This window comes from Macaca mulatta, chromosome 14 (assembly GCF_049350105.2).
Source record: "Macaca mulatta isolate MMU2019108-1 chromosome 14, T2T-MMU8v2.0, whole genome shotgun sequence".
Lineage (NCBI taxonomy): Eukaryota > Metazoa > Chordata > Mammalia > Primates > Cercopithecidae > Macaca > Macaca mulatta.
In genome coordinates, this window is record NC_133419.1 from 880,205 (window position 1) to 905,480 (window position 25,276).

The 25,276-nt window shown below is 56.7% G+C and overlaps 1 protein-coding gene across 2 annotated transcripts in view; it reads left to right on the forward strand.

Moving 5' to 3' along the window:
• The window catches only part of AP2A2 (adaptor related protein complex 2 subunit alpha 2), an 86,903-nt gene that overhangs the window by 57,821 nt on the left and 3,806 nt on the right, over nucleotides 1-25,276 (forward strand). Inside the window, exons 7-17 of one of the 2 annotated variants that reach the window (XM_015113299.3) lie at nucleotides 2,025-2,133; nucleotides 2,809-2,959; nucleotides 4,477-4,645; nucleotides 6,079-6,216; nucleotides 9,819-10,001; nucleotides 10,602-10,699; nucleotides 11,038-11,269; nucleotides 11,356-11,529; nucleotides 18,452-18,618; nucleotides 21,830-21,912; nucleotides 24,699-24,788. In XM_015113299.3, coding sequence (XP_014968785.1) covers nucleotides 2,025-2,133; nucleotides 2,809-2,959; nucleotides 4,477-4,645; nucleotides 6,079-6,216; nucleotides 9,819-10,001; nucleotides 10,602-10,699; nucleotides 11,038-11,269; nucleotides 11,356-11,529; nucleotides 18,452-18,618; nucleotides 21,830-21,912; nucleotides 24,699-24,788 — 1,594 coding nt within the window. The remainder of the gene's footprint in view (nucleotides 1-2,024; nucleotides 2,134-2,808; nucleotides 2,960-4,476; nucleotides 4,646-6,078; nucleotides 6,217-9,818; nucleotides 10,002-10,601; nucleotides 10,700-11,037; nucleotides 11,270-11,355; nucleotides 11,530-18,451; nucleotides 18,619-21,829; nucleotides 21,913-24,698; nucleotides 24,789-25,276) is intronic. The other variant, XM_015113300.3, reaches the window with a different exon arrangement.

A 25,276-nucleotide genomic window follows, 5' to 3' on the forward strand; every position in this document is an offset into this window, starting at 1 on the left:
GGATTACAGGTGTGAGCCACTGCACCTGGCCGGGAAACTTCCTTTTTTTGAGACGGAGTCTAACTTTGTCCCCGAGGCTGGAGTGCAGTGGCGCAATATCCGCTCACTGCAAGCTCCACCTCCTGGGTTCACGCCATTCTCCTGCCTAAGCCTGTAGCTGGGACTACAGGCATCCGCCACCACGCCTGGCTAATTGTTTTGTATTTTTAGTAGAGACAGGGTTTCACCGTGTTCGCCAGGATGGTCTCGATCTCCTGACCTAGTGATCTGCCCGCCTTGGCCTCCCAGAGTGCTGGGATTACAGGTGTGAGCCACCGCCCTGGCCCTGGCTGGGAAACTTTCTAATTATGAATTTAATTTATTTCATAAGTTGTGGAACTGTGCATGTTTTCTTTTTCTTTTCTTTTTCTTTTTTGTTTTTGTTTTTTGAGTCAGAGTCTCACTCTGTTGCCCAGGCTGGAGTGCAGTGGCATGATCTCGGATTGCCGCAACCTCCACCCGGGTTCAAGCGGTTCTCCTACCTCAGCCTCCTGAGTAGCTGGGATTATAGGCCCTCGCCTCCATGTCCAGTTGATTTTTGTATATTTTTGGTGGAGATAGGGTTTCACCACAGTGTCCAGGCTGGTCGCGAACTCCTGACCTCAAGTGATCCTGCCTGCCTTGGCCTCCCAAAGTGCTGGGGTTACAGGCAGGAGCCGCCACGTCCGGCCTCCTTTCCTCTACTTTCTTTGGGTTAATTTGCTAGTCTCTTTTTATTATTTATTTATTTATTTATTTTTGAGACAGGGTCTTGCTTTGTCGCTCAGGCTGGAGTGCAGTGGCACGATCTCGGCTCACTGCAAGCTCCGCCTCCTAGGTTCGCACCATTCTGCCTCAGCCTCCCGAGTAGCTGGGACTACAGTTACCCGCCACCACGCCTGGCTAGTTTTTTGTATTTTTTAGTGGAGACAGAGTTTCACCGTGTTAGCCAGGATGGTCTCGATCTCCTGACCTCGTGATCTGCCCACCTCGGCCTCCCAAAGTGCTGGGATTATAGGTGTGAGCCACCGCGCCCAGCCTAGTCTCTTCTTAAACCCTTGAGATGAATTTTTGTTGCTTTTCTCTTTATATTTGTTTCAAATATGTACAGTTAAGGCTATATATTTCTCTCTCAGCCTGCCCTTAGCTACGTACATGTTTGAGAGACAGCTCATGTTGGCCGTGTCTCTGTCTCGGAAGTGCTGTGATTCTTGCCTTTCCTGCTTTGTGTTTGTGCCTTTCAGCCCTGTCTTTGACAGACAGCCTAGAACTTGCCTCCCTGTAGCAGGAGTCTGTGACCCAAGTCTGGGCTGGCATCTTGCAGCTTAGGGCAGGAGTCAGGGTGAACTTTTCTAAATGGGTTCACTTATGGCCTAAAAGTGTCGCACATGTGAGCTTTGTAGGAAGGGAGGAACTACATTGACCTCCCAGAAACAGGAGACACTGGGCTGTATGTCAGTGGAAATGTGAGGTGGTCGTGATTGTCACTTGTTCGGGAGGTTGACAGAGGATCTGCCAAGCCAAAGGCCGCATTGGACAAAGAGATGGGATGTGAGTGAGGCGGGCAGCCTCCCTGCCTCAGCGAGCTCACCATCTGGGTTGACCTGTGGTCGGGGGGAACTGTGGGGTTGTGGGGTAGGGTCAGAATGCCGGCTTCTGGGGGTGGGGGTGTGCTTCTTCCTTCTGAGGAGCCTAAAGCTCTCTCTTTCGTTTCATTCATGTTCTGGTCCACAAAGGAAAGACTGTAGTTTCAAATCCAGGTGCTATGGTGTCTTGTACCGAGTGAGGGTTGCCACTCAGCTGCGGCAGCGTGTTGCCAAGTGACAGCACAGCCCTCTCACAGCGAACCTGGGGGTACCAAACAGTGTCAGACGCTCCTGGCACATGAAACAAAACCATTTTTCCAGCTCAGGCATGACCCGAGGAGTGCGTATGGCTTTTCTTTGGGTCCCTGCAGCGGGGGCTCATGCCCAGCAGCGTGTCTGATTGCCTTTGCTGTCTTACAGATCGTGACGTCCGCATCAACAGATCTTCAGGATTACACTTACTATTTTGTCCCGGCTCCCTGGCTGTCTGTCAAACTGCTGAGGCTGCTGCAGTGCTACCCACCCCCAGGTAACGCGCAGGCCGCGGCTCCTGAAGCTGCACTAGCGCCGGTCTGATTCCCTGTCTCAGATTTAAGTGGTTTGTTTATTATTTTAAGAAGTGTGTTACTAGCCCTGCCTCTTGATTCATCGACCTTTCTGCCAGTGCTGCCATATGCGCTGGCTTTTGTGGAGCAATTATTGCAGAGCCTACAGTTTTGTTAGGGTTTGGGTCTATTGTGCTTTTATAGTATCAGATCTGTGCAGGTTTTCTTTGAGACGGAGTCTCCCTTTGTTGCCCAGGTTGGAGTGCAATGACGCGATCTCAGCTCACCACAACCTCTGCCTCCTGGGTTCAAGCGATTCTCCCGCCTCATCCTCCTGAGTAGCTGGGATTACAGGCACCTGCCATCATACCCAGCTCACTTTTGCATTTTCGTAAAGACGGGATTTCACCATGTTGGCCAGTCTGGTCTTGAACTCCTGACCTCAGGTGACTGGCCTGCCTCGGCCTCCTAAAGTGCTGGGATTACAGAAGTGAGCCATTGTGCCCGGCCTTTCTCAGTTTTGTAAATGCTCCCAGCTGGGTACACAGATGTGAATGAACTATATTAAAAATGCTCTCATGATGTATGGGTACAGCCGGGAGGGGCAGGGTGGGCTGTGGGCCACTGGAGCCTGGTGAGCACCATTCTGTCTTGCCCAGAAGACCCTGCAGTGCGAGGCCGCCTGACTGAGTGCCTGGAGACCATCCTGAACAAAGCCCAAGAACCACCCAAGTCAAAGAAAGTCCAGCACTCCAATGCGAAGAATGCCGTGCTCTTCGAGGCGATCAGCTTAATCATTCACCATGACAGGTGTGTCGGCCGCCTGTGGAGCGAACTTCATCTTGCGCACGCACACATGTTCCTTCTCGTTGGCATGACTGGGCTGATCATGTCTAGTTAGTTTGTCCACTCCACGGGCCTTCCCTTCGTCCTGCCTGTCTGCTCCCTGCTGGACCCTTTTCTTTCCGTGCAGCTCGGCTCATCCTCCTCTGAGCTCACCATGAATTGCTTTGCTGACTGTGGTCTCATCCCCCAAAAGGGCCTTTTCCTCCTTCTCCTGAGCATCCCCACTCCTGACTGGCTTCTCGTGTCATGGAACGGAGAGGAGACGGGGATGGGGTGGGGGGCATGTGCACATGTCCTGTGACTTTGCTGGGCATAGAGCCATACTTGGTGGGTCCGGGGTCCCAGGGCAGTGCTGGAAACGGCTGTGCCCATCTACACAGCACAAGGCACAGGGTGAGTGACTGGCCGCTCCACACAGCCCGGAGGGTCTGCCTCCTCTGCCCCCACCACACAGCCCGGAGGGTCTGCCTCCTCTGCCCCCATCACACGGCCCGAAGGGTCTGCCTCCTCTGCCCCCACCACACGGCCCGGAGGGTCTGCCTCCTCTGCCCCCACCACACGGCCCGGAGGGTCTGCCTCCTCTGCCCCCACGACACGGCCCGGAGCGTCTGCCTCCTCTGCCCCCACCACACGGCCCGGAGGGTCTGCCTCCTCTGCCCCCACCACATGGCCCGGAGCGTCTGCCTCCTCTGCCCCCACCACACGGCCCAGAGCGTCTGCCTCCTCTGCCCCCACCACACGGCCCGGAGCGTCTGCCTCCTCTGCTCCCACGCCTTTTCTGCTCAGCAGTTGTGGTGCACTGCATGTGGGCTGGCGTGGGTCTTGCGTGTGGTGCCGTGCTTTAGGGTCCTGTGAGAATGAGATTGCAGCTCCCACCAGGCTCCCGATAATGAGGAAACATGCCAGGCTGTGGGCAGACGCTCTCTACAGCTAGTGAACACCACCCATTTGCTACTACAGCATTTTTACAAATGATGAAAACTCAGTCTGAGAGAGCTGGGAGCTATTAAAAGTGAAATTTCCCATTTTAGAGAAAGCTCTGTTGTTATGTGAGGAGAAGCCACGTTCTGAAGAGACAGTAGAGTGAGTGGGGCAGCAGCCACGCTCCCAGCCTTCTCAGCCTTCTCCCTGCCCCGGGCTGGTGCCTCTGGCTGAGACCCCATTGCCGGTCACAGCTTGACCGGCCTCCTGCGAGCCTCATGCAGATTGAGGCTCAGGAGGTGCTGGGAAGCTCCAGTGGATGCATGGGCTGCTGACTGTCACTGGGGGGATGAACAGAATGGACGCAAAACGGAAGTCAGGGGTAGGGGTCAGGTGCATCTGGGGAGGCTCCCGAGTTCCCACTTGAGCAGTGCGGTGGCGGTGAGTGTGGTGTGACTTTGCTATCTGCCATCTGGACCCGTTGGGGAACGCAGGCTCTGTCCAGTTTGTGTCACACTTGCTGAGGAAACCGCCCCCCCATTTCCCCTCCCTCCATGCAGTGAGCCGAACCTGCTCGTCCGCGCCTGCAACCAGCTGGGCCAGTTCCTGCAGCACCGTGAGACCAACCTGCGCTACCTGGCCCTGGAGAGCATGTGCACGCTGGCCAGCTCCGAGTTCTCCCACGAGGCTGTCAAGACACACATCGAGACTGTCATCAACGCCCTGAAGGCGAGTGCCCTGTCCTCGGGGTCTGCTCACTCCCTGAGCAGGTGCTGTGGGCCTTCCTGTGAAGGCTGGGGGGACGCAGTGCTTCCTGACTCCCCGCAGAGATGGAGGTGGTGGCTGGTGCTGCTGGCCTCTGCCTGTCACCTACTCTTGGGAGGTCACACCACAGTTGAGGGCCATGCTGCCTGGCGATGGCCAGGACGGCCCTGCTCTGCTGGTTAGGCTGAGCACACGAGTCCCTGGCAGCCCTTTCCCTGCTGGGGGCAGGTCCCCGTGTGCCATCCTGCATGTGCATAATGCCAACAAGTAGAAATAGTTCTTCTTGGTAGAAAGATGAAATTTTTTCCCTCATCTCTGAGAAAATCAGGAAACTCACTTTATTTGGGGGTTAAAATTTCAGAGTTGGAAGACCCAGTTGAGGTTGGCCATTGCCAGCCTTCGTGAGACTCCAGAGCGACCCCGAGGGTTCGTTCCATGTAGGACGTGTCTGCCACGTCCTTAGTCACCGGTGTGCATGTGTTAGGAGGTGGGAGGTGGGGAGCTGCACGTCTCCCGTCTGGCTCAGCCTCAGGCTGTGGCAGGGCCGCTCCCGGCCCTCCGCACGTGTGTGTGCAGCTCACGGGTGTTCTGGGTGGCGTGCGAGGGGCTCGTGGTGGGCGTTTGGTATTCTGGATTCTTCTTGGTCCTGGTTCGGTGTGTGTTTTAGTCAATCCCTATTGTCAGAAAGGCTGGACGCTCATTTTAATACGGCCAGTGCTAGGGCTGGCAGTGCCCACTCTCCTGCCGTTTGCTGGGAGCAGAGCTATGCAGACCTCGGGCTTTCTCATGCTGCAGAGCCTCTTGGGGGCTCATCAGCGGGGGCTCATCAGCACGGGCTCCAGGGTGGGGCGTGAGAACCTGCCTTGGGGCAGCTCCACGGCAGTGTCGGAGGCAGCGGGGTCTTCAGCTGCATGGAAGCGAGGCCTTAATAACTTGCACCAGGCAGTGCGCTCGGTCCTAGCGAAGCTGGCCTGTGCGGAGGGAGGCGCGGGCGAGGAGGCGGAACTCTATTCCGGGCCGTCTACACCAGGCAGTGCGCTCGGTCCCAGCGAAGCTGGCCTGTGCAGAGGGAGGCGCGGGCCAGCGGAGGGAACCCAGGCAGTGCGTTGGAACCTAGCGAAGCTGGCCTGTGCGGAGGGAGGCGCGGACGAGCGGAGGGAACCCAGGCAGTGCGCTGGGACCTAGCGAAACCGGCCTGTGCGGTGGGAGGGCCGGGTGAGTAGGCGGAACTCTTTTCCGGGCCATCCAGACGCATGCGGCCCGAGTGCAGGTCGGATCCTTGGACCTGGATGTGTGTGTGAGGGAAGCTCAGGGTGGGCGTTGAGATGCGGTGCCGGGCCTATCCCCAAGCCTGGGCCTTGCTCCTGCGGCCTCTTACTCTGTGCCTTGTTCCCCAGACCGAGCGGGACGTGAGCGTGCGGCAGCGGGCCGTGGACCTCCTCTATGCCATGTGCGACCGCAGCAATGCCCCACAGATCGTGGCCGAGATGCTGAGCTATCTGGAGACGGCCGACTACTCCATCCGAGAAGAGATTGTGAGTTCTGGTGGCCTCTGAGTCCTCTCCTGCCACAAGCACGAATCTCAGGGGCGGAATTTCCTTCGTGCTCTGTGATTCTGTCCCGCAGGGCTTGATTGAGAACCCATGAGATGCTGGATACAAGGCTCCTCTGCCTCTGCATTTCAATCCACATTTTCAAGCTGGGTGTGGTGGCGCCTGTGGTCCCAGCTACTCCGGAGGTGGAGGCGGGAGGATCACCTGAGGCCAGGAGGTTGAGGCTGCCGTGAGTCGAGATCATGTCACTGCACTCCAGCCTGGGCAACACAGCGAGGCCCTGTCTTTAAAAAAAAAACAACAACTCATTTTTGGTAGAGTCATTTGGTCTTGAAAATAACTATTGACCGGGTGCGGTGGCTCACGCCTGTAATCACAGCACTTTGGGAGCCTGAGGCGGGTGGATCACCTGGTTGGGAGTTCAAGACCAGCCTGACAAACATGCAGAACCCCTGACCCCATCGCTACTGAAAATACAAAATTAGCTGGGCATGGTGGCGCATGCCTGTAATGCCAGCTACTCCGGAGGCTGAGGCAGGGGAATCGCTTGAACCTGGGAGGCAGAGGCGGAGGTTGTGGTGAGCCGAGATCCTGCCACGGCACTCCAGCCTGAGCAACAAGAGTGAAACTCCATCTCAAAAAAAAAAGAAAACTAAAACACCTGCCCCGCGTGGCTTCTGTGGCCTGCCTGTCCTTTCGGTGGTGGCACTGCAGCCCCAGGTCTGAGTGAGGCTGTAGCCGTCTACGGTGGGGCTGTACAAATTCAGACTCCTGTGGGCAAAATTCTTTTATTTGTTTAATTATGTTGCATTTTGAGCCCTTGAATTAATCCTTTGTGGCTTGGCTTTTTTTTGTGTCTCTCTCTTGATCTCTGGGAAGGACGGGATCTAGGCCATAGCTTAATTTCCCATGTTGTTTTTATCCACAAAGTAGGCGTGCATACTTGCCAAATTGCTGAAGCTCATCGAACCTGTATGTGTGAAAGACTGAGCATCAGCAGGGCACAGTGGCTCATGCCTGTAATCCCAGCACTTTGGGAAGCTGAGGCGGGTGGATCACGGGGTCAGGAGATCGAGACCATCCTGGCTAACACGGTGAAACCCCATCTCTACGAAAAATACAAAAAATTAGCCGGGCGTGGTGGTGGGCACCTGTAGTCCCAGCTTCTGGGGAGGCTGAGGCAGGAGAATGGTGTGAACTCGGGAGGGGCGGATCTTGCAGTGAGCCGAGATCGCGCCATTGCACAGAACGAGACTCCATCTCAAAAAAAAAGAGAAAGGATGAAAGACTGAGCATGACCCAAAACTTGAGGGAGGGAACCCTTGTGGAGGCCACATGGTCAGCAGAGGAGAGGGCCTGAGGCCTCCACCATGCTCACAGGCCTCTCAGGCTCACTGTCTGTGGATGGTGGGGTTTAAGGGGCAGGCCCGGGTGTCCTCATGTGGGGTTGGCCACTGTCACCAGCCAGGACCACAGCCTCTTGTTGAGGCTGAGACAGTGCCTCCATTGTATAGAAAACACTTTGTTATTTGTCTTTTTGGGCAAAGTACAGCTCGAGGCCTCCTTGGGCGCTTTGCCGAGAGCCATGGTCGGAGCTGGTGGCAGGTGACAGGTCGCTTTGGGCGGGTGGGCGTGGCTATGCCCAGGTGAGAGATGCAGGTTTTCAGGGGTCTTTAGTGAACGGAGGGGCCCAGGTACTGGGACTTCAATGCTGAGGGGTGAAATTATCACAGACCGAGCTTCAGTGAGGCACTGCAGACCTGCAGAGGGCGGGGACCAGGAGGTGACTCTCACGCTGGACTGTCCACCCTTCAGGACAGGGCAGTGGGCCTGGGAAGTTGAGGGGCCCAGGAACAGGGGTGGGCCGACTCCCGGCAGGAGGCCCCAAGGGCAGGCACCGCGGGGAGCGTTTGGTGTAGGGCAGGGCTGTCTGTAGAGTGGCCAGGCAGGTGCTTGTTGACTGCAGCCAGTGGACCCTCTCTGGCCTGGCTGGGGCAGTGTGGCCTGGTCTCAACACTTGTGGTGGGGTGGGGCTGGCTCTGGGGACGGCCGTCACAAGAGCCTCGTTCCTGGTCGTCATTCTGGGTGGTTTGAACAGAGACAGAAGCAGTGTGCTTCTGAATACAGCAGATTTTGAGGTCCTGGGCATTCTTCAGCCCGGTGTCTGCTCTCGCCCCTCTGCGTGATGAGCGGCTCTACGTGATGAGTGGTAATCCTCAGCTGGCTCCTGCTGCGAGGAGTAAGACAGGTGCTGTGTCTCAGGCCACATAGTGCTCCCCCCACCCCATCCTTTCAGCCGGGCATGGTGCTCCCCCCACCCCGTCCTTTCAGCCGGGCGTGGTGCTCCCCTCCCCCGTCCTTTCAGCCGAGCATGGCAGAGCATGTTCTCTGGCTGTGTTAGGTGCTAAGTGTCCAAACTGGACGTGGCCCACTCCCTGCCTACTCAGCACCTTCCCGTCCACAGAGGGGGACGGATTGAGAGCAGGACTGTGGGTGCTGCACTGTGGGTGGGATGGCCAGAGGAAGTGCCTATGTTCTGGGGGCCTCAGGAGGCATTACACTCCTGGGGGGCCATGTGGACTGCAGAAGGCGGTAGTGACCTGGTCTGGAGAGGATGATGGTGCAGAGGCCCCTGGGAGGGCAGAGCAGCCGTTTGTGGAGGGGTGGGAGGTGACTTAGCACAAGGTGGGGAGAAGGGCATGTGAGGCAGAGGTGGGGACCCTACCAGTGAGGCCTGAGGGCCCCTGGTGCACAGCCCCGGGCTGAGGATAGGGCTCAGAGGCAGTAGTACGTTTTGGAATGATGCCTTGGAAGTGTCACGGAGTCAGGTTGGGATTTGGGAATCCAGGCTCCAGGCAGCGACTCTCGGAGGGGGGGGCCCAGTCACCAGTGCCTGAGAGGCCAGCAGCAGGGTGTGGAGAGGGGGCAGCGGTGTGTGGAGGGGTGGCAGGGTATTGGGGGTGCCCTCGGGAGGCGCGTGGTCTTGATGCCTGCTGGCGTTGGTGTTGGCAGCTGGTGCTGTTGGAGGGGGGCTTGGTTCCAGGTGAGGTGACTTTGGGGAGATGAGTTTGGTGTTGGACAGCCTGGCAGAGCTCCATGTGAGTGGCTGCCACGTGGGTGTGGGCTGGGCAGGTGCCTCCAGGGGCCACCCGTAAGAGTGAGCCAGAGAGGGGAAGAAGCGGAACCCCCAGGTGAGGCTCGCAGGAAAGATTGGCCAGAGCTGGAGGAAACCACCAGAGAAGTGGCCGCCAGGAGCCCAGGGTGGCATGATCAGAGGAGTGCTGCCACCAGGTGTCGGGGCTTTGGGAGACAAGGGCCCAGGTGGCAGGTGGCCTGGCTGTGGCCGTGGCCTTCTGTGCGCTGGTCTCCGCCTCTTCCTGGCTTTCTTTGTTTAAGTCAGGGAATCTTAAACTTTCGGGCTCATGGCCCTTTTTGAGAATCTAGTTCAAGCTTTCTGCATGTCCCAAACTTTTGTAGACACATTTAGGTGCTTCTGAAACCCTCACTTTGACTTTGGATGACAGTTTGGTTTTGGGATTGCCACGGCCTGCAGGTGCCGGCCCTCAGCAGCCCGTCCCCTGCAGGTGCTGAAGGTCGCCATCCTGGCAGAGAAGTACGCGGTGGACTACACCTGGTACGTGGATACCATCTTGAACTTGATCCGAATTGCTGGTGATTACGTGAGTGAAGAGGTGTGGTACCGAGTCATTCAGATCGTCATCAACCGGGACGACGTGCAGGGCTACGCAGCCAAGACTGTGTTCGAGGTATGGCCCGCAGGACGGCAGGAAGGATGGGGTGGAGGGCAGTCGCGGAAGGTGAGCAGTGAGTGGTTCCAGCCTGGCTGGGTGGAGGTGCTGAGGGCTGTCGCTGACCCCTCCTGCCCCTCAGCTCTTCCCTGAGGCTCTAGTTCCTCCGCTGTTGGCGCCCCACGAGAGTCCCAGTTTCTTCTCACCCTAACTCTCAAACTTTTGGCTCTCTGGGGGCCATCTGAGAAAGCCGGCCCCTGTGTGTGTGAGAGCATGCTGGGGCCTGCCGTGGCGGGGCCTGCCCTGTCCATCGGAGAGGATTAGGCCACCGGGAAGGGGTGTGCCATGAGGACGCTGGCAGAACCTCCCCGGCTGGAGCCTGTTCTGGACCCTGCAGCTCCCTCCAGGGCAGGTCAGCGTGTGGCAGCCTCGGGTTCCTTGCTGCTGACACAGGTGCTGAGGGTGCTGAGGAAGGCAGGGATGGGCACCTGGACTGAGGTCTCCAGGAAGTTGAGGGGCTGGTGCTGGTGTAGGGTGCACCGTGCCAGGATGTGCCTGCCTCGCCTTAGCTCTGGACACTTGGCTGCCACCCCGGCTCATTGTGTTTGTGCTTCACAGGCTCTTCAGGCTCCCGCGTGCCACGAGAACCTGGTCAAAGTGGGCGGCTACATCCTGGGGGAGTTTGGAAACCTGATAGCCGGAGACCCGAGATCCAGGTGAGAGGCCCTTTGCGAGTCGGGGCCAAGAGGCGAGGTGCCAGCTGGCTTTGTTGGGAGGCCTCGCAGAGCCTTGTCTGCTCCCAATCGGCGTCTTTTTGTTTTCCTTCAGTTGATAAAAAAAGCAGGGATTCTAGGAGAAAATAGAGACATGGGGTTTATGGCTGACTTTGTGAAAGGGGTGCCTTGCAGTGGGATCTGGAGCTGGAAGAGGGTCCTGACCAGCGGCCTCTGGTGCAGGCAAGGGGGTCTTGCTGCTGTCCGTCCCCTGCGGGGACATGCTGGAGCCTGCGAGGGGACGATGGCGTTCCCATGTTGTGCTCTCCCCACCCCCCTAGCCCGCTGATCCAGTTCAACCTGCTGCACTCCAAGTTCCACCTATGCAGCGTCCCCACCCGCGCGCTGCTCCTGTCCACCTACATCAAGTTCGTGAACCTCTTTCCTGAGGTGAAGCCGACCATCCAGGACGTGCTGCGCAGCGACAGCCAGCTGAGGAATGCAGACGTGGAGCTGCAGCAACGCGCCGTGGAGTACCTGCGGCTCAGCACTGTGGCCAGCACCGACATCCTGGTAGGAGGCCCCCATCCTTCGGGCTGGCTTGACTGAGGGTGGGAGGTCAGGGACTCTGACCAAGCCCACCCTGTGTTCTTTCCAAGGCGACCGTGCTGGAGGAGATGCCCCCGTTCCCGGAGCGGGAGTCCTCCATCTTGGCAAAGCTCAAGAAGAAGAAGGGCCCCAGCACAGTGACAGACCTGGAGGACACCAAGCGGGAGAGGAGTGTGGATGTGAATGGGGGCCCCGAGCCTGCCCCGGCCAGCACCAGTGCCATGGTGGGTTCCTCACCTGCTGTGTACCCAGACCTGTGAGGGCCTCACCCCCAAGACTTGGGACCAGCAGAGCATTTGCCTGTCAGGGAGGAGCATGTACTGAGAACCCAGGTGCCGACTGTGGCTCTGGACATCCTGCTGGCCTGTCCCGGGGGCCACTGTCCCTGCTGAACTCCCTGCTGGCCTGTCCCGGGGGCCACTGTCCCTGCTGAACTCCCTGCTGGCCTGTCCCAGGGGCCACTGTCCCTGCTGGACTCCCCACTGGCCTTTCCCAGGGGCCACTGTCCTTACTGGACACCCCGCTGGCCTGTCCCGGGGGCCACTGTCCTTGCTGGGCGAGGTGCTTCCTTCAGACCATTGTCTTGTCCAGCTCAGCTCCCACATCTGCTGTGGTGACTTGTTTTAGGGGAAGTGGCCGTCCCCTCTCCTGTAGGACTGCCTCACCCAGGCAACTGTCCACACATGCTTTTTTGATTTAGAGAGGACTTCTCATGCCCTGCTCTTCGAGGTTTTCTCTAGTGAGTTGGGTTAGATCTGGTTTTCCTTGTATGTGTGATGTGATGAGAATAGTCCCATGGCTGAGAGTGTCTTGTGGTATTTGTCGGGAGAGAAGTGTCGTTGGGATAGTTGCGCTTTTGCTTGGCTCTGCTTGCCGGCTGTCCCCCCCTGCACTGTCAGGGAGGGCTCCTGTCGGGGTCACACGGGCTTTCTGTTTGTCCAGTTAGAGGAGCTCTGGAGAGAGAATCTTCTGTCCAGGACGCAGGTCCAGTGGTGGCAACCAGTGTTGCTACCTGGTATCAGCAGGGCTTTGTGGGGTGAGCACCTGTGGTGGTGCCTGCCCTGGCAGTTTGCTGGTTGGGAGGGTGCTCGTGTCGGAGTCCTGGCACTCCTTGGCAGGGACCTGCTTATGTGCCCTGCTGACCATGTGTCCTGCCTCTCTGGCTGACAGTGCAGGGCCTGCCATGGGGCCGGTATCCAGGCTCAGCCTGACATCGTGCCCAGTGGCTTCTCCTGCTCTTCCTCTTCCTCCTCTTCCTCCTCTTCCTCCTCCCCCCATCCCCCCTCCTCCCCTTCCCCCTCCCCTCTCTTCCTCCTCCTCCTCCCCTTCCTCCCTCCCTCCCCTCCCCCTCCCCTCCCCCTCCTCCTCCCCCTCCTCTTCCTCTCCTCCTCCCCCTCCTCCTCCCTCTCCTCTTCCTCTCCTCCTCCCCCTCCTCTTCCTCTCCTCCCCTCCTCTTTCTCCTCCCCTCTTCTCCCTCCTCCCCCTCCTCCCCCCTCCTTTTCCCCTCCTCCCCCCTCCTCCCCCTCCTTTCCCACCTCATTGTCCTCTCCCTCACCTTTCTCCTCTCCCTCTTCTCCCCCTCCCTTCTCCCCCTCCTTTTCTTCCTCCTTCCCCTTTTCCCCCACCTTCCCCTCCTCCCCGCTTCCCTCCTTCCCCTCTTCCCCCCTTCCTCCACCTTCCCCTCCCCTCCCCCTTCTTCTCACCCCTCTTCCTCCACCTTCCTCTCCTCCCCCTTCCTCTCCTCCCCCTCTCCCCCTCCCTCTCCTGCTCCCCCTCTCCCCTTCCCCTCCTCCCCTTCCTTCTCCCTCTGCCCCTCTCCTCTTCGCCTTTCTCCTTCCCTCTTCCCCCTCTCCCTCCCCCGCCCTCCTCCCTCTCCTCCTCCCCTCCTCTTCCTCTTTTTCCTCCTCTTCTTCCACCTCCTTCCCCTTCCCCTTCCTCCTCTCCTTCCTCCTCCTCCCCCTCCTCCCTCTCCTCCTCCTCCCCACTCCTCTTCCTCCTACTCCCCACTCCTCTTCCTCCTCCTCACCACCTCTTCCTCCTCTTTTCCCTCCTCCCCCTCCCCCTCCTCCCCCTCCTGGCTGAGGCTGACATCTCATTGAGCAGTCTTCCCTTCCCCTCTTCCTCCCCCCACCCTGCCCCGCCTCGTGTCCTCCATGCAGCCCTGTCCCCCTTGGCCTCTCTCTGCATTGTTGGTGGCATGCTGCTGTGCCTGCCCTCTGGAGGCTTGAATTGCCTGTGAGCTGATCCTGGAGTGAATGAGGTAAATGAAAGATGTAGCTGTTTCCCCCCAGGTGGGCATCTTCCCTTCACGCTTAAACACCTTCATGCTTGTGTTTCTCACGTGCTCTGTGGAGCTGGTGACCTGCTTTTGATCCTGTCTCCTCCCGTGGGACGTCAGTAGCCAGGTGCCTGGTGCTGCAGGCCTCTGTCATTCCTCTAATCCATCTCTCCCTGTCCTTCGAGCGTCTTGACATAGGTTTCTGGAGACAGAAACTTGCTTGTGGAGATTTGTCTGTGAGCTGCCGGAGCAGGGGCCTCCCCGTGGGCGCTGGGCCGGCAGTGCCTCTGCCCTGCAGAGAGGAGGACCCAGCCCCAGTTGGGTGAGGAGGCGAGGGCAGGAAGATGTGACCCAGGGGAGGCTGGTGTGCAGGGATTCCTGGCCGCCGGCTTTCAGCAAGGGCACTGTGAAGCCTTCCATGGAAACCTGGAATTGCCTGTTTGAAGCTGGGAAGGCACCAGGTGCTCTCGCTCCCCTCCAGCTGCTTTGACGTTAAGAGGAACTCGCTGAGGGAGCATGGAGAGGGGCTGTAGGATTGTTGTCAGGCTCTGTTTGGTTTTTCTTTGATGTTTCTTTTTCATGTGGGTCCTGAGAAATGAGGTGTGCCCGTACCCCAGGCCTTTGATCACACCCAGATTTGTCCAGTTAGGCTCAGGGTGGACTTTGGAGGGCCTGGCCTTGACCGTGGCTTTGGGATCAGATGGAAACTCCTGGACCCTGGGAGTAAGAGCAGTGTGCTGCCATCTAAAAAGGGAGGATGAGGGTCCAGTGAGGTTCAGCATTTCTGTAAGGTCCCTCCTTGGAGGGGTCCCCCTTCCGGGCTCATTCAGTGGATTTTCGGAGTTCGGCTTCACTCCTGATGGTCAGTGGCGCCTGGCGGGTGGGTTCCTTAGGGAGGTGTCTGTGGCTGAGGCACGCAGCTCCATTCTGAGCCGAGAGCTGTGGTGTGTAGGCCCCTCCATTCTGACCGAGAGCTGTGGTGTGTGGGCTTCCTTGCTATCCTGTGCTTTCCAGTCTGTCCCCACTGCTCACAGGAGCTCCAGTGAGGCCTCCCTATGGGGAGACACTCCCAGCCCCCACTGCTCACAGGAGCTCCAGTGAGGCCCTCCCTATGGGGAGACACTCCCAGCCCCCACTGCTCACAGGAGCTCCAGTGAGGCCCCTCCCTATGGGGAGACACTCCCAGCCCCCACTGCTCACAGGAGCTCCAGTGGGACCTCCCTATGGGGAGACACTCCCAGCGAAGTTCTCTTGCTCAGGGCCTTCTGTGTGGGCCGTGAAGGGGCCTCAGGGTGGCATCAGCACATGTGCCTTTCCCACAAAAGGCCGTGGCTTTATCTTGGTGTCACGTTGGCCAAAATGTCTTTTATTTACGATCATAGATGAGGCCAGAACATTTTACTTCTTCTGAGCATCCTCTCTGCACACAGCTCCTTGGGGGAGGCTGTGGTGTGCGTGTCCTCGGCTGTGCCGGGGAGCACGGGGTGTGGGGATCAGAGGCTGCCTGGTCTCACATGCAGGAGCCTGGGGCCCTTGTAGGCAAAACCTTCACCCCTCAAGTTGTCCTGCTATTGGAGGGAGGAGGCGAACTGGTGCGGCCCAGGAGCCAGGCCTGCTCCCCGAGGAGGGTCTCCCAGGCCTGAGAGAATGAGGAGGGGATGAGGAACCCGAAGTGGGCTTCAGGTCTCTATTATCCTGGAGCCTCGCTATTACCATCTGTGGTAACGTTTCAGGTACAAATTCATTTACTAGGGCAAAGGGCTTTCCTACTTTAGAAAGCAGTTAAAAGCCATAGATGGCCGGGCGCGGTGGTTCACACCTGTAATCCCAGCACTTTGGGGGGCCGAGGTGGGCGGATCACTTGAGGTCAGGAGTTCAAGACCAGCCTGGCCAACATGGTGAAACCCTGTCTCTTCTAAAAATACAAAAATTATCTGGGCATGGTGGTGTGTGCCTGTAATCCCAGCTACTCGGGACGCCGAGGCAGGAGAATTGCTTGAATCCAGGAGACAGAGGTTGCAGTGAGCTGAGATCGTACCACTGCACTCCAGCCTGGGCAACAGAGCAAGACTCGGTCTCAAAAAAAAAAAAAAACAAAACCAAAAGCCATAGATGTATTTGAATCAGTGCAGGAACCAGGGGTAACATCTGTGACTAGATGCAGAGGAGGAATTGTCTCCATTTGGGCTGCAGGTGCATTGCCAAGGCCGATGGCTTCCCACATAGCTCACAGCTTTGTCAGGCTGTGGAGACCAGAGTGTTGGCGGGAGCTGTCCCAGGCGTGGGGAGCGAAGTGCCACCCTCAGATGGTTTCATCGAGACACGCCTTGGATATTTTTGGGACTCTTCTCTGCCAGCTTCTCTGTGACCTCCCACCCTTGGAGCACGTGAGACCCGTGTCGTCATCTCTTGCAGAGGTGTTCAGTCACAAGAGCAGAGCCTGGGAGCCTGCCCCGCTTCTGACTGTCCTCCATCCCCATTCTGACTCTCTGCCCCTATTCTGACTCCTCCCACCCCCATTCTGACTCCCCCGCCCCCATTCTGACTCCCTTCGCCCCCATTCTGACTCCCTCACCCCCATTCAGACCCCCCTGCCCCCATTCTGACTCCTTTTGCCCCCATTCTGACTCCCTCACCCCCATTCAGACCCCCTTGCCCCCATTCTGACTCCCCCGCCCCCATTCAGACTCCCTTCGCCCCCATTCTGACTCCCTTCACCCCCATTCTGACTCCCCCGTCCCCATTCAGACTCCCCCCACCCCCATTCTGACTGCCTTCGCCCCCATTCTGACTCCTCCTGCCCCCATTCAGACTCCCCCCACCCCCATTCTGACTGCCTTCGCCCCCATTCTGACTCCTCCTGCCCCCATTCTGACCTGCACCTTTTTTGCATAACACACTTTGTGATGCCTCGTTTATCTTGAAGTAAAATTCATATGTCACATACCTGCACGTGTAATTTTTTTGAAAGTGCAGTGTGACAACTTAACTTTGCATTAATGTAAAATGGCATTCAGATGGAGTCTCAGATAATTACAAACTCATTTTTTACCTTCTTAGATGTCCAGTGGAACATTCTAAAGTTACTCAAGACAGTCTTCAAGGCAGGGTGTCTTTTGTCTCTGGTTTTTGACTGTGAAATGCCAATATTGTTGTGATAGTCAGAACTCTCCACATCTCCCGAAAGCTCTTAGCTGAGTGGCGGATTTCTCCACCAAGAGCCCCTGGTGTACAGTGTCAAAGTGTGAGTGTCGCCAGGCTGTAGTTCAGTGGTGTGATCTTGGCTCACTGCAATCTCCGCCTCGCCGTTTCAGTTCTCCTGCCTCCACCTCCCGGGTAGCTGGGATTACAGGCACGCGCCACCACACCCAGCTAATTTTTGTATTTTTAGTAGAGTTGGGGTTTCCCCATATTGGCCAGGATGGTCTTGAACTTCTGACCTCGTGATCTGCCCCCCCCTTAGCCTCCCAAAGTGCTGGGATTACAAGTGTGAGCCACCGTGCCCGGCTGAGTATCCTTTTTATAGGGAGTACCTGAGTCCCTCTGGTGCACAGGCTACTGCAGGGCAGGACCCATGGAACCCAGAGCAGCTCTGAGCTCTGGAGGTCAGGCCACTGGGGCGTTGCTCGGGAGCCTGCTGCCCTGTTGGATGGGTAAGCATGCGATGAACTGCGCAGCTGCTTGTGCCTGTTGTGGGACTTTAATCATGAGATCATAGGCGCTCTTTCTTTATGCCTTTGCCCAGGATCAAAGAGCAATTACTGGGGCCAGGTGTGGTGCCTCACGCCTGGAATCCCAACACTTTGGGAGGCTGAGGTGGACGGATCACCTGAGGTCAGGAGTTCAAGACCAACCTGGCCAACATGGCGAAACCCCGTCTCCACTAAAAATACAAAAGTTAACCGGGCATGGTGGCGGCCACAGCTACTTGGGAGGCTGAGGTGGGAGAATCGCTTGAGGTGGAGGTTGCAATGAGTCTGCACAATTGCACTCCAGCCTGGGCAACAGAGTGAGAGTGTCTCAAAAAAAGCAAAAACAGAGACAGTCTCTTGCTGTGTTGCCCAGGCTAGTTTTAAATTCCTGGGCTCAAGCAGTCCTTCTGCCTCAACCTTCCGAAGTGCTGGGATTACGTGAGGCACCACACCCAGCCAAAAAGCAGTTATTTTTAAAAAGTCTCTGTTCTGTAGACTTTTAGTGATTAATAATGATTTAACGATTAAACTAATAATGTGCCCCAGGAGCCTCGCTCTGTCGCCCAGGCTGGAGTGAGTGGCACGATCTCGGCTCACTGCAAGCTCCGCCTCCTGGGTTCACGCCATTCTCCCGCCTCAGCCTCCTGAGGAGCTGGGACCACAGGTGGCGCCACCGCGCCCGGCTAATTTTTTGTATTTTTAGTAGAGATGGGGTTTCACCATGTTCGCCAGGATGGTCTCCATCTCCTGACCTTGTGGTCCCCCCGCCTCGGCCTCCCAAAGTGCTGGGATTACAGGCGTGAGCCACCGCGCCCAGCCTGCATTATCTTATTTCTTAAACCACGTATTTATTTTTTATGTCTTTCGTGGCAAAATTTTTCTGAGATTTTTTTCATTCAAATAGCATTTGTGAAAAAATGTCTTAGTAGGGTGTCTTGGTGAAATTATGACTGTTTTAAGTGCAGTTATCTTTAGGCTGGACTCTGGGATGTACTCAGGAAGTGGCTGTTAGCCTTCACTCTGGTCACTCACTGAGCCGTGTGCCGCCTGCCCCAGCCCCCCGGGAGTGCATGGCTGCCAAGCGGGCGCCGTGGGGGAGGATGTGCAGGTGTGAGCTGCCCGGGCCGGCCAGGCCAGGGAGGCTCTCTGCTGATGCTCTCCTTCCTTCTCTTCCAGTCTACGCCTTCTCCGTCGGCAGACCTGCTGGGTCTGGGGGCCGCCCCCCCCGCCCCTGCGGGCCCCCCACCCTCCTCCGGCGGCGGCGGGCTGCTCGTGGACGTGTTCTCAGACTCGGCCTCTGTGGTCGCGCCTCTCGCTCCTGGCTCCGAAGACAACTTTGCCAGGTAGTCAGGTTTCCTGAGTCCTGCAGACGGGCACGGGACTGCCGTGCCCCCTGACTTCCGGTGTGGCCGCGGCCAGCTGGACAGAGGTGGGCAGCGGAGTTTACCTCCCAAATTACTGCTTGGGGGAGAGAGTGGGAGCTGCTGTGTCGTGGGTGGGTTTGCTGTGTAACTCCCCTCAGAACCTTGACTTGTGGACTGCAGTGTGCATTGGATAAAGGGCTGACATTCCTCTCAGGAGGAAAAGAGGACATGAAAGAAGCCACAGGGTCTGGCCGGCGGCTGTGTCCGATCATGCTTCAGCTGCTCTTTCTTTGAGTGTTGGTAAACACTCTTTGTAGCTGCTCGTTTCCTCTCTTCGCCTCTTTCCTGTCTAGTTGGGCTGCTTTTCACTCTGACTTAAGCCGTCTTGTCTGTGTCTGGCCTGGAGGCCCAGTCTCTTGTCTTTGAGTTGCTCACTTGCCGAGTCCTCCTGTGAGGCCTGCCCTGCTCACACCTTCGGCCTCCACCCTGTGGTTGCCCCCGAGGGCAGCCTGTCTTTGCTGCTTGTCCTGCTCTAATTTCTATCCAATGCATGGGCACCTCCCAGCTCCCCACGTGCAGTGGTCTCTGCCAGTGTCTCCATGGTCTTCAGATCGTCCGTGCCAACCGCTTCCCCGGTGCGTGCTCTCCCCAGCCCTCTCTGCTGGGCTCATCAGCTGTGCATTCCCCTTGTTGGCTGCTCTCAGCCGTCTGCTTGTTTTCATGTCTGGCGGAGGATCCCGGAGTGGACGCCCGTTCCCCTCCCCACTTCCCTCCTCCCTCCCCTCCCCCTCCCCCTCTCTCCTTCCCCTTCCCCCTCCCCCTCCCCCACTGCCCTGTGGGTGGGAGCGCAGGTGCCGGTTTCTGTCTCAGATAGAGGTTAGAGAGCCTTTGAGGAATGGCCTTTTGGTCCCGCGTTTTGAAGACTGTAATAGAATTCTGGTGTTTTAAAATGTTTTTCAGTTCTTTGTATTCATGTTGCATGTGAGTTCTGTTTCCTGTTACATGTTGGAAAAGGACTTAGGAGAGGCAGGCCAGCGTGGTGTTTGGTGCAGATCGCCACTTGGGCTGAAAACAGTCTTCTTACTGCTCTTAGAGTTGTTGTGTTTGCGATTGAGAATCCAGGTTCCAGGGCTCTGGTGGTGGCCACTACTCAGTGTCTCGGTGGCAGGAAGGGACCAGGGGCTGGGCAGTCCGTGGCAGCCGTGGCCCTTCCCTGCTGGGCGCATGCCTGCCCCGTCTCCATACAGCTGTGCTGGGAGCTGCACATGGCCTTGTGCACGCCTCACATTGGGTGGCGCTGTCTCCAGCTGGCCGAGCATTGGGGCTCTTGTGCATGTGGCCATCTTGGCTTTGATCTGGCTACAGAGGGTCATCAGGTGTCTGCGTGTGTTTGGTGTAGATGGAGGCACAGAGTGCCTGGGCGAGCCGGCTGCGGTGGCTGCTGGAACATGGCTCACAGGACAGGGCGGCTGCATTCTTGTGGCCTTGCAGAGTGGTTTGCATTTTCCCCAAAAATTCCTCCAGGCCAGGTTGTAGTTGGGATGACCTTTTAAAAAGCAAGCAACCAAGCAGAGACGCCGACCACGAGGGCCCCTCTGTCACGCCACGTCATGGGTGATCAGTCGGAGCCCCTCCCGTGTCCTTGACAGATTTCGCTTTAAAGTGGCTTAGGCGAAACCACGAGTGTAAACTCCGTGGCCTCTTGTGTGGAGAGACCGTTGGCTGTGGGCAGAGCAGCGATCCCGGGGCACAGTGGACACCTCTCCCTCGGCCGGCTCCTCCTGTGAAGTGGCCTCGGCTTTGTTGGTGGCCGGCTGTGGCTGTCCTGGGTGAAGCGCAGTAGACGTGTTCCAGGCCGTGTTGTGGATGACCATCCTGTGTTGTGTGTTGGTTGGACCACACTTGACTTTTGAAGCTTTGCATGTGGCTGGAGCTGGACTGGCAGCCTGCCGGGCTGTGCAGGGGGCGGCTGTGGCCTCCAGAGGTGTGTGCGGGGACTGCTGCCTCAGTGGCTCTTGTGGCTGCGGCAGGCTGGAGTGGGGCCGTGTGAGGCGAGCAGCGCCCTCCTGGCCCTGAGAGCAAGCCAAGGGCCACCCGTCACTGTCCCTTGCTGTCTGTCTCTGCTTCCTCCGTCTTCTTCCTGGCCTGGTCTCCATATGGCAGGATGCCGATGAGCTGATCTTCAGGTCGGCAGCACTCAGACCTTCCAGGGTGGCAGCTGTGGTGCAGTTAGTGGAGACTGGGTGAGCGTAGGAGTGGCTGACCTTGATCTCCTCGGCGTCAGCGCAGGTGGGTGTGGAGATTTCAGAATTAGGCTGCTGCCAGGCAGCATTTGCTTCTTAGGCACTGGGGTGGGTTGGGCGAGGGGGCGGCACCGTGAGCTCCTGCCTTCCTACCCTGCGGTCTGAATCAGTGCCACGTCCATCTCTGTGCTGGGTGCACCCAGGAGCCCTGTGCTGCTGCCCTGCCTCCCTCTCCTCTCTTTTGGATCCAGGTCACTGTGGAGTTATAGTTTCCTAGAGGAGGTCAGAAAACTTGAAGCTCTTCTGAGAGAAACACAAATGAAAACTAACCAATGCTATTTTATTTTCCCCTAACTCTGTGTAGTGTAGATAGGTGCCCTGTGGTGAGCAAAACCCTGGGCTCCCTGTGCGGTGTAGATACGAACCACGCATGGGGCGAGAGGAGAGGCCAGAGGGGAGATGGGGGCGCCCAGGGCCCTGCAGGGCTGTGCTGCTGGTGGGTGGATGGCTGGGTGCCCTTGTGTGCGTGTGCATCAGCGGGGAGCAGCCAGGCTCTGATGGCGAGGCCCTCACTGGGTGGAAGTCCGGCCCCCGTGTTGGATGGAGTCTGTGGCGTGGCCAGAGCTGTGTGCATGCCTTCGCGCCCGTGTCCTGTCTGGGGCCATGAGAGGCCGTTACACGTGGACCAGCGTGTTCCTAGAAAGCAGCTGCACCAACTGTCTTCACAGGCCTCGCTGGAGCTGTGCCCGCGTCCCTGTGCCCTGCTCACTGTCCACCTGTGGCTATTTGTCAGGATGGTCCTTGGAATCTTTTTCCACTTTTTTCTTCCCTTGTGTCCCATAGAGGTTTTTCTGGCCTCCTCGTGCTATGAATTTTTTCCCAGAACAAACCCTTGTGTTTTCTGCAGGTGGCTTTGAGTGACACGTGCACTGTCCCTTTCCCCCTAGGTTTGTTTGTAAAAACAATGGTGTGTTGTTTGAAAATCAGCTGCTTCAAATTGGACTTAAGTCTGAATTTCGGCAGAATTTAGGTATGTGTTTTAATTACTTAATGAAACCCTCTCTTAGAACTCCCATAAGTCAGTAAGAAAGCAGCCCAATTAAAAAATGGGCAAAAGAACAGCCTGGGCAACAAATCAAGACCCCACCCCATCTCTACAACCAAAGGGGGCCGCGGGGGAGGGGTGGGTGCAAAGTTGTTGAAAAGACGTTCTCCAGGGAGAATACAGGAATGCTCAGTAAGCACCTGAAAAGATGGACAAAGTCATGAAGGAAATGCCAGTCAAAACCACAGCGAGACACCACCTCAGCCCGCCAGGATGGCTTACGCCTGTAATCCCACAGCGAGACACCACCTCAGCCCGCCAGGATGGCTGTTATAAAACAAACAGGTAGCCTGGGCGGTGGCTCACGCCTGTAACCCCAGCATGTCGGGAGGCTGAGGCAGGCGGATCACTTGAGGCCAGAAGTTCGAGACCGGCCTGGCTAACATGGTGAAACCCTGTCTCTACTAAAAATACAAAAATTAGCTCTGCGTGATGGTGCATGCCACTCAGGAGGCTGAGACAGGAGAATCACTTGAACCTGGGAGGTGGAGGTTGCAGTGACCGAGATCATGCCACTGCACTCCAGCCTGGGCAACAGAGTGAGACTCTGTAAATAAATAAACAGTCTGGCCTGGTGGTCTGGTGACTTAGGCCTGTAATTCCAGCACTTTGGGAGGCCGAGGTGGGAGGATCACTTGAGCCCAGGTGTTTGAGACCAGCCTGCACAACATGGTGAGACCCCATCTCTACAAAAAATACAAAAATTAGCTAGATGTGGTGGTCCACACCTGTGGTCCCAGCTACTCGGGAGGCAGAGGGGGGAGGATCGCTTGAGCCCAGGCGTTTGAGGCTGCAGTGAGCTGAGATCATGCCACTGCACTGCAGCCTGGGCAGCAGAGCGAGACCCTGTTGTTTGTTCATCCATTCATTAATAAATAACACATACATCAAAACAAACCTTGAAGGAAAAGGAGTGTCTGCAGGGCATGGTGACGTTGGAGCCTTGTGTGCCACTGGTGGGAGTGTACAGTCGTGCAGTCACTGTGGGAAGTTCCTCAAAACACAAAAGAAAGTGGAATCACTCTGACCCAAGCAGGTTCACGTCTGGGGACAGACCCCAGAGAATCGAAAGCTGGGTCTTAAAGAGGTACCTGTCCACCCATATCCATAGCAGCATTCACAATCCCCAGAAGTTAGAAACAGCCCAGATGTTCGTGGGTGGATGACTAGATAAGCAAAATGTGGTCCGTCGACGCAGTGGAATATTATTCAGCCATGAAACGGCAGAAAGGAATGAAATTCTGATGCATAAAATAGCACGGATGCACCTTGAGGACATGGTGCTCAGTGACACGGGCCAGACGCAGGGACAAATCCTGTGTGGCTCCACGCATGCGGTCCCTAGAGACTTCATAGAGACAGAAGGTAGTTCGTGGGTGCCAGGGCCTAGGCCAGGGGGATGGGGAGTTGGTGTTTAATGGGGACGGAGTTCAGTTTGGGAAGATGAGAACGTTCTGGAGATGGTGGTGGCAGTGGCTGTGCAGTGTGGCTGCACTTCCTGCGTCCTTGTGTCCACCTAAATACGGCTAGAAAGGTGAATGTTAGGTTCTGTGTGTTTTACCACAGTTTAGAACAAGGACATAAAAAAGCCTTTGAGTGTTAAAAAACACTGTGCATGGAACCCTGTGGCTACAGGGGCCCTGGCTGCGGACCTGCCTCCTCTCAGTGCCTGCCTTGAGCCTCCTGAGGACTGCTCTGTCTTTCGCTTGTGAAAAACACGGAAAGAGTGTGAAAAAAGAGAATTAGTTGCTTGCCCACCGGGGATCTGTTAGAAAAGTGAGGGTTATCAGAGTAATTCTTGTGGGAAATGCTGCATTGAAAACAGATGGTACTTTCAGTCCTGGTTTAAGTTTTTAAACTCTGGGCCTTGAAAGCTTCAACTAGGTGTTGGTTTTGGTTTTTTAAATTGTGGGAGGAGTGATGCCAAACTGTTCACCCTTTTCAGAATATTCGAGGTTTCCTTTCTGAATTCAAGGGGCATACAGATGTTCACAAAGATTTGTTACTGTGATGTAAATAAAAACAGCGACACATCCAAAACGTGCACCTGTGCTGTGCGTGAGCCGCTGCCGTGAGGGCCCGTGTGCAGCACCAGTGCTGTGCATGAGCCGCTGCCGTGAGGGCCCGTGTGCAGCACCAGTGCTGTGCATGAGCCGCTGCCGTGAGGGCCCGTGTGCAGCACCAGTGCTGTGCATGAGCCGCTGCCGTGAGGGCCCGTGTGCAGCACCAGTGCTGTGCTGGACGCAGGCCAGCCGGGTCCCCTGACGGGAGGCAGCCGGGGCCGGCCTGTGTTTACGTGTCGCAGACGTGGGGCAGGGCCGGCAGCAGCCTGTGTGATTGTGGCGTCCCTCGAGGCCCCTCCAGCTGTAGCCCAGCCTGCGGACAGGGCTTTCTGTAGGTCCTTCCCCGTGCATACGCGTGTGACCTCATCCATCCCATGTGAGTGTGCAGGAGGGGCCGAGAGAGGAGGGTGCTGGAGGGCAGAAGTTACCTCTGAGTGGAGGAGATACCCCGCCCCTTTCCAACACTGGTGTGCTTGTTCTAAAACTGGAAAAAATTTGTTCTTAATTTTAACAACAGTCATGCATCACAACAGTGAATTTTGATTCAGCTGAAGATTGTGTGTGGGGGGGCTCTTGTTTTTCAGTGTAAATATTCAGGGTAAGTGTAAAATGATGTGTGTGAAAAAAATGGTTTGTGTTTCCTTCTAGGTCGGATGTTTATCTTTTATGGTAATAAGACCTCCACGCAGTTCCTAAATTTTACTCCAACACTAATCTGTTCAGATGACCTTCAGCCTAATATCCTTGGTTTCATTGCCCCCATGCCCAGAGACAGCATAATGTGGGACTTAGAGGAGGCTTCTGAGGAAGTTTTTCGGTTTTCTTATTTTGTTAAAATAGCAAGATAATTCCAGATGCTATATGAAAATCAGGCAATCGTAGTCTGCCTGTGGTGTTGGGCAGCAAAAAGAAAACAGGCAGTCTTCCATATTGAAGTGTCAATTTTTGATAATGCATCTAAAAATACTGTGCACAAGTCTCTTCCCCTTCCATTTGGCTAGTTTGAGTCCCTTTCTTTTTCAGCTGGTCTCACCCTCCTGTGACATTGTCTTTAAATCCCTCCTCTCTGAAGCCTCACAGAGCTGCTGCTTGCAGAGCACGGGAGGCGCCGGCGGGGACTGGAGCACGGTGCGCACACCCCGGCCGAGCTTGTGTGTGCTTCTGGCAGAGCTTTTAGACTGACGATTTTCCCTTCATAATGCCAGAAGTGTTACTAGAACTTTCCC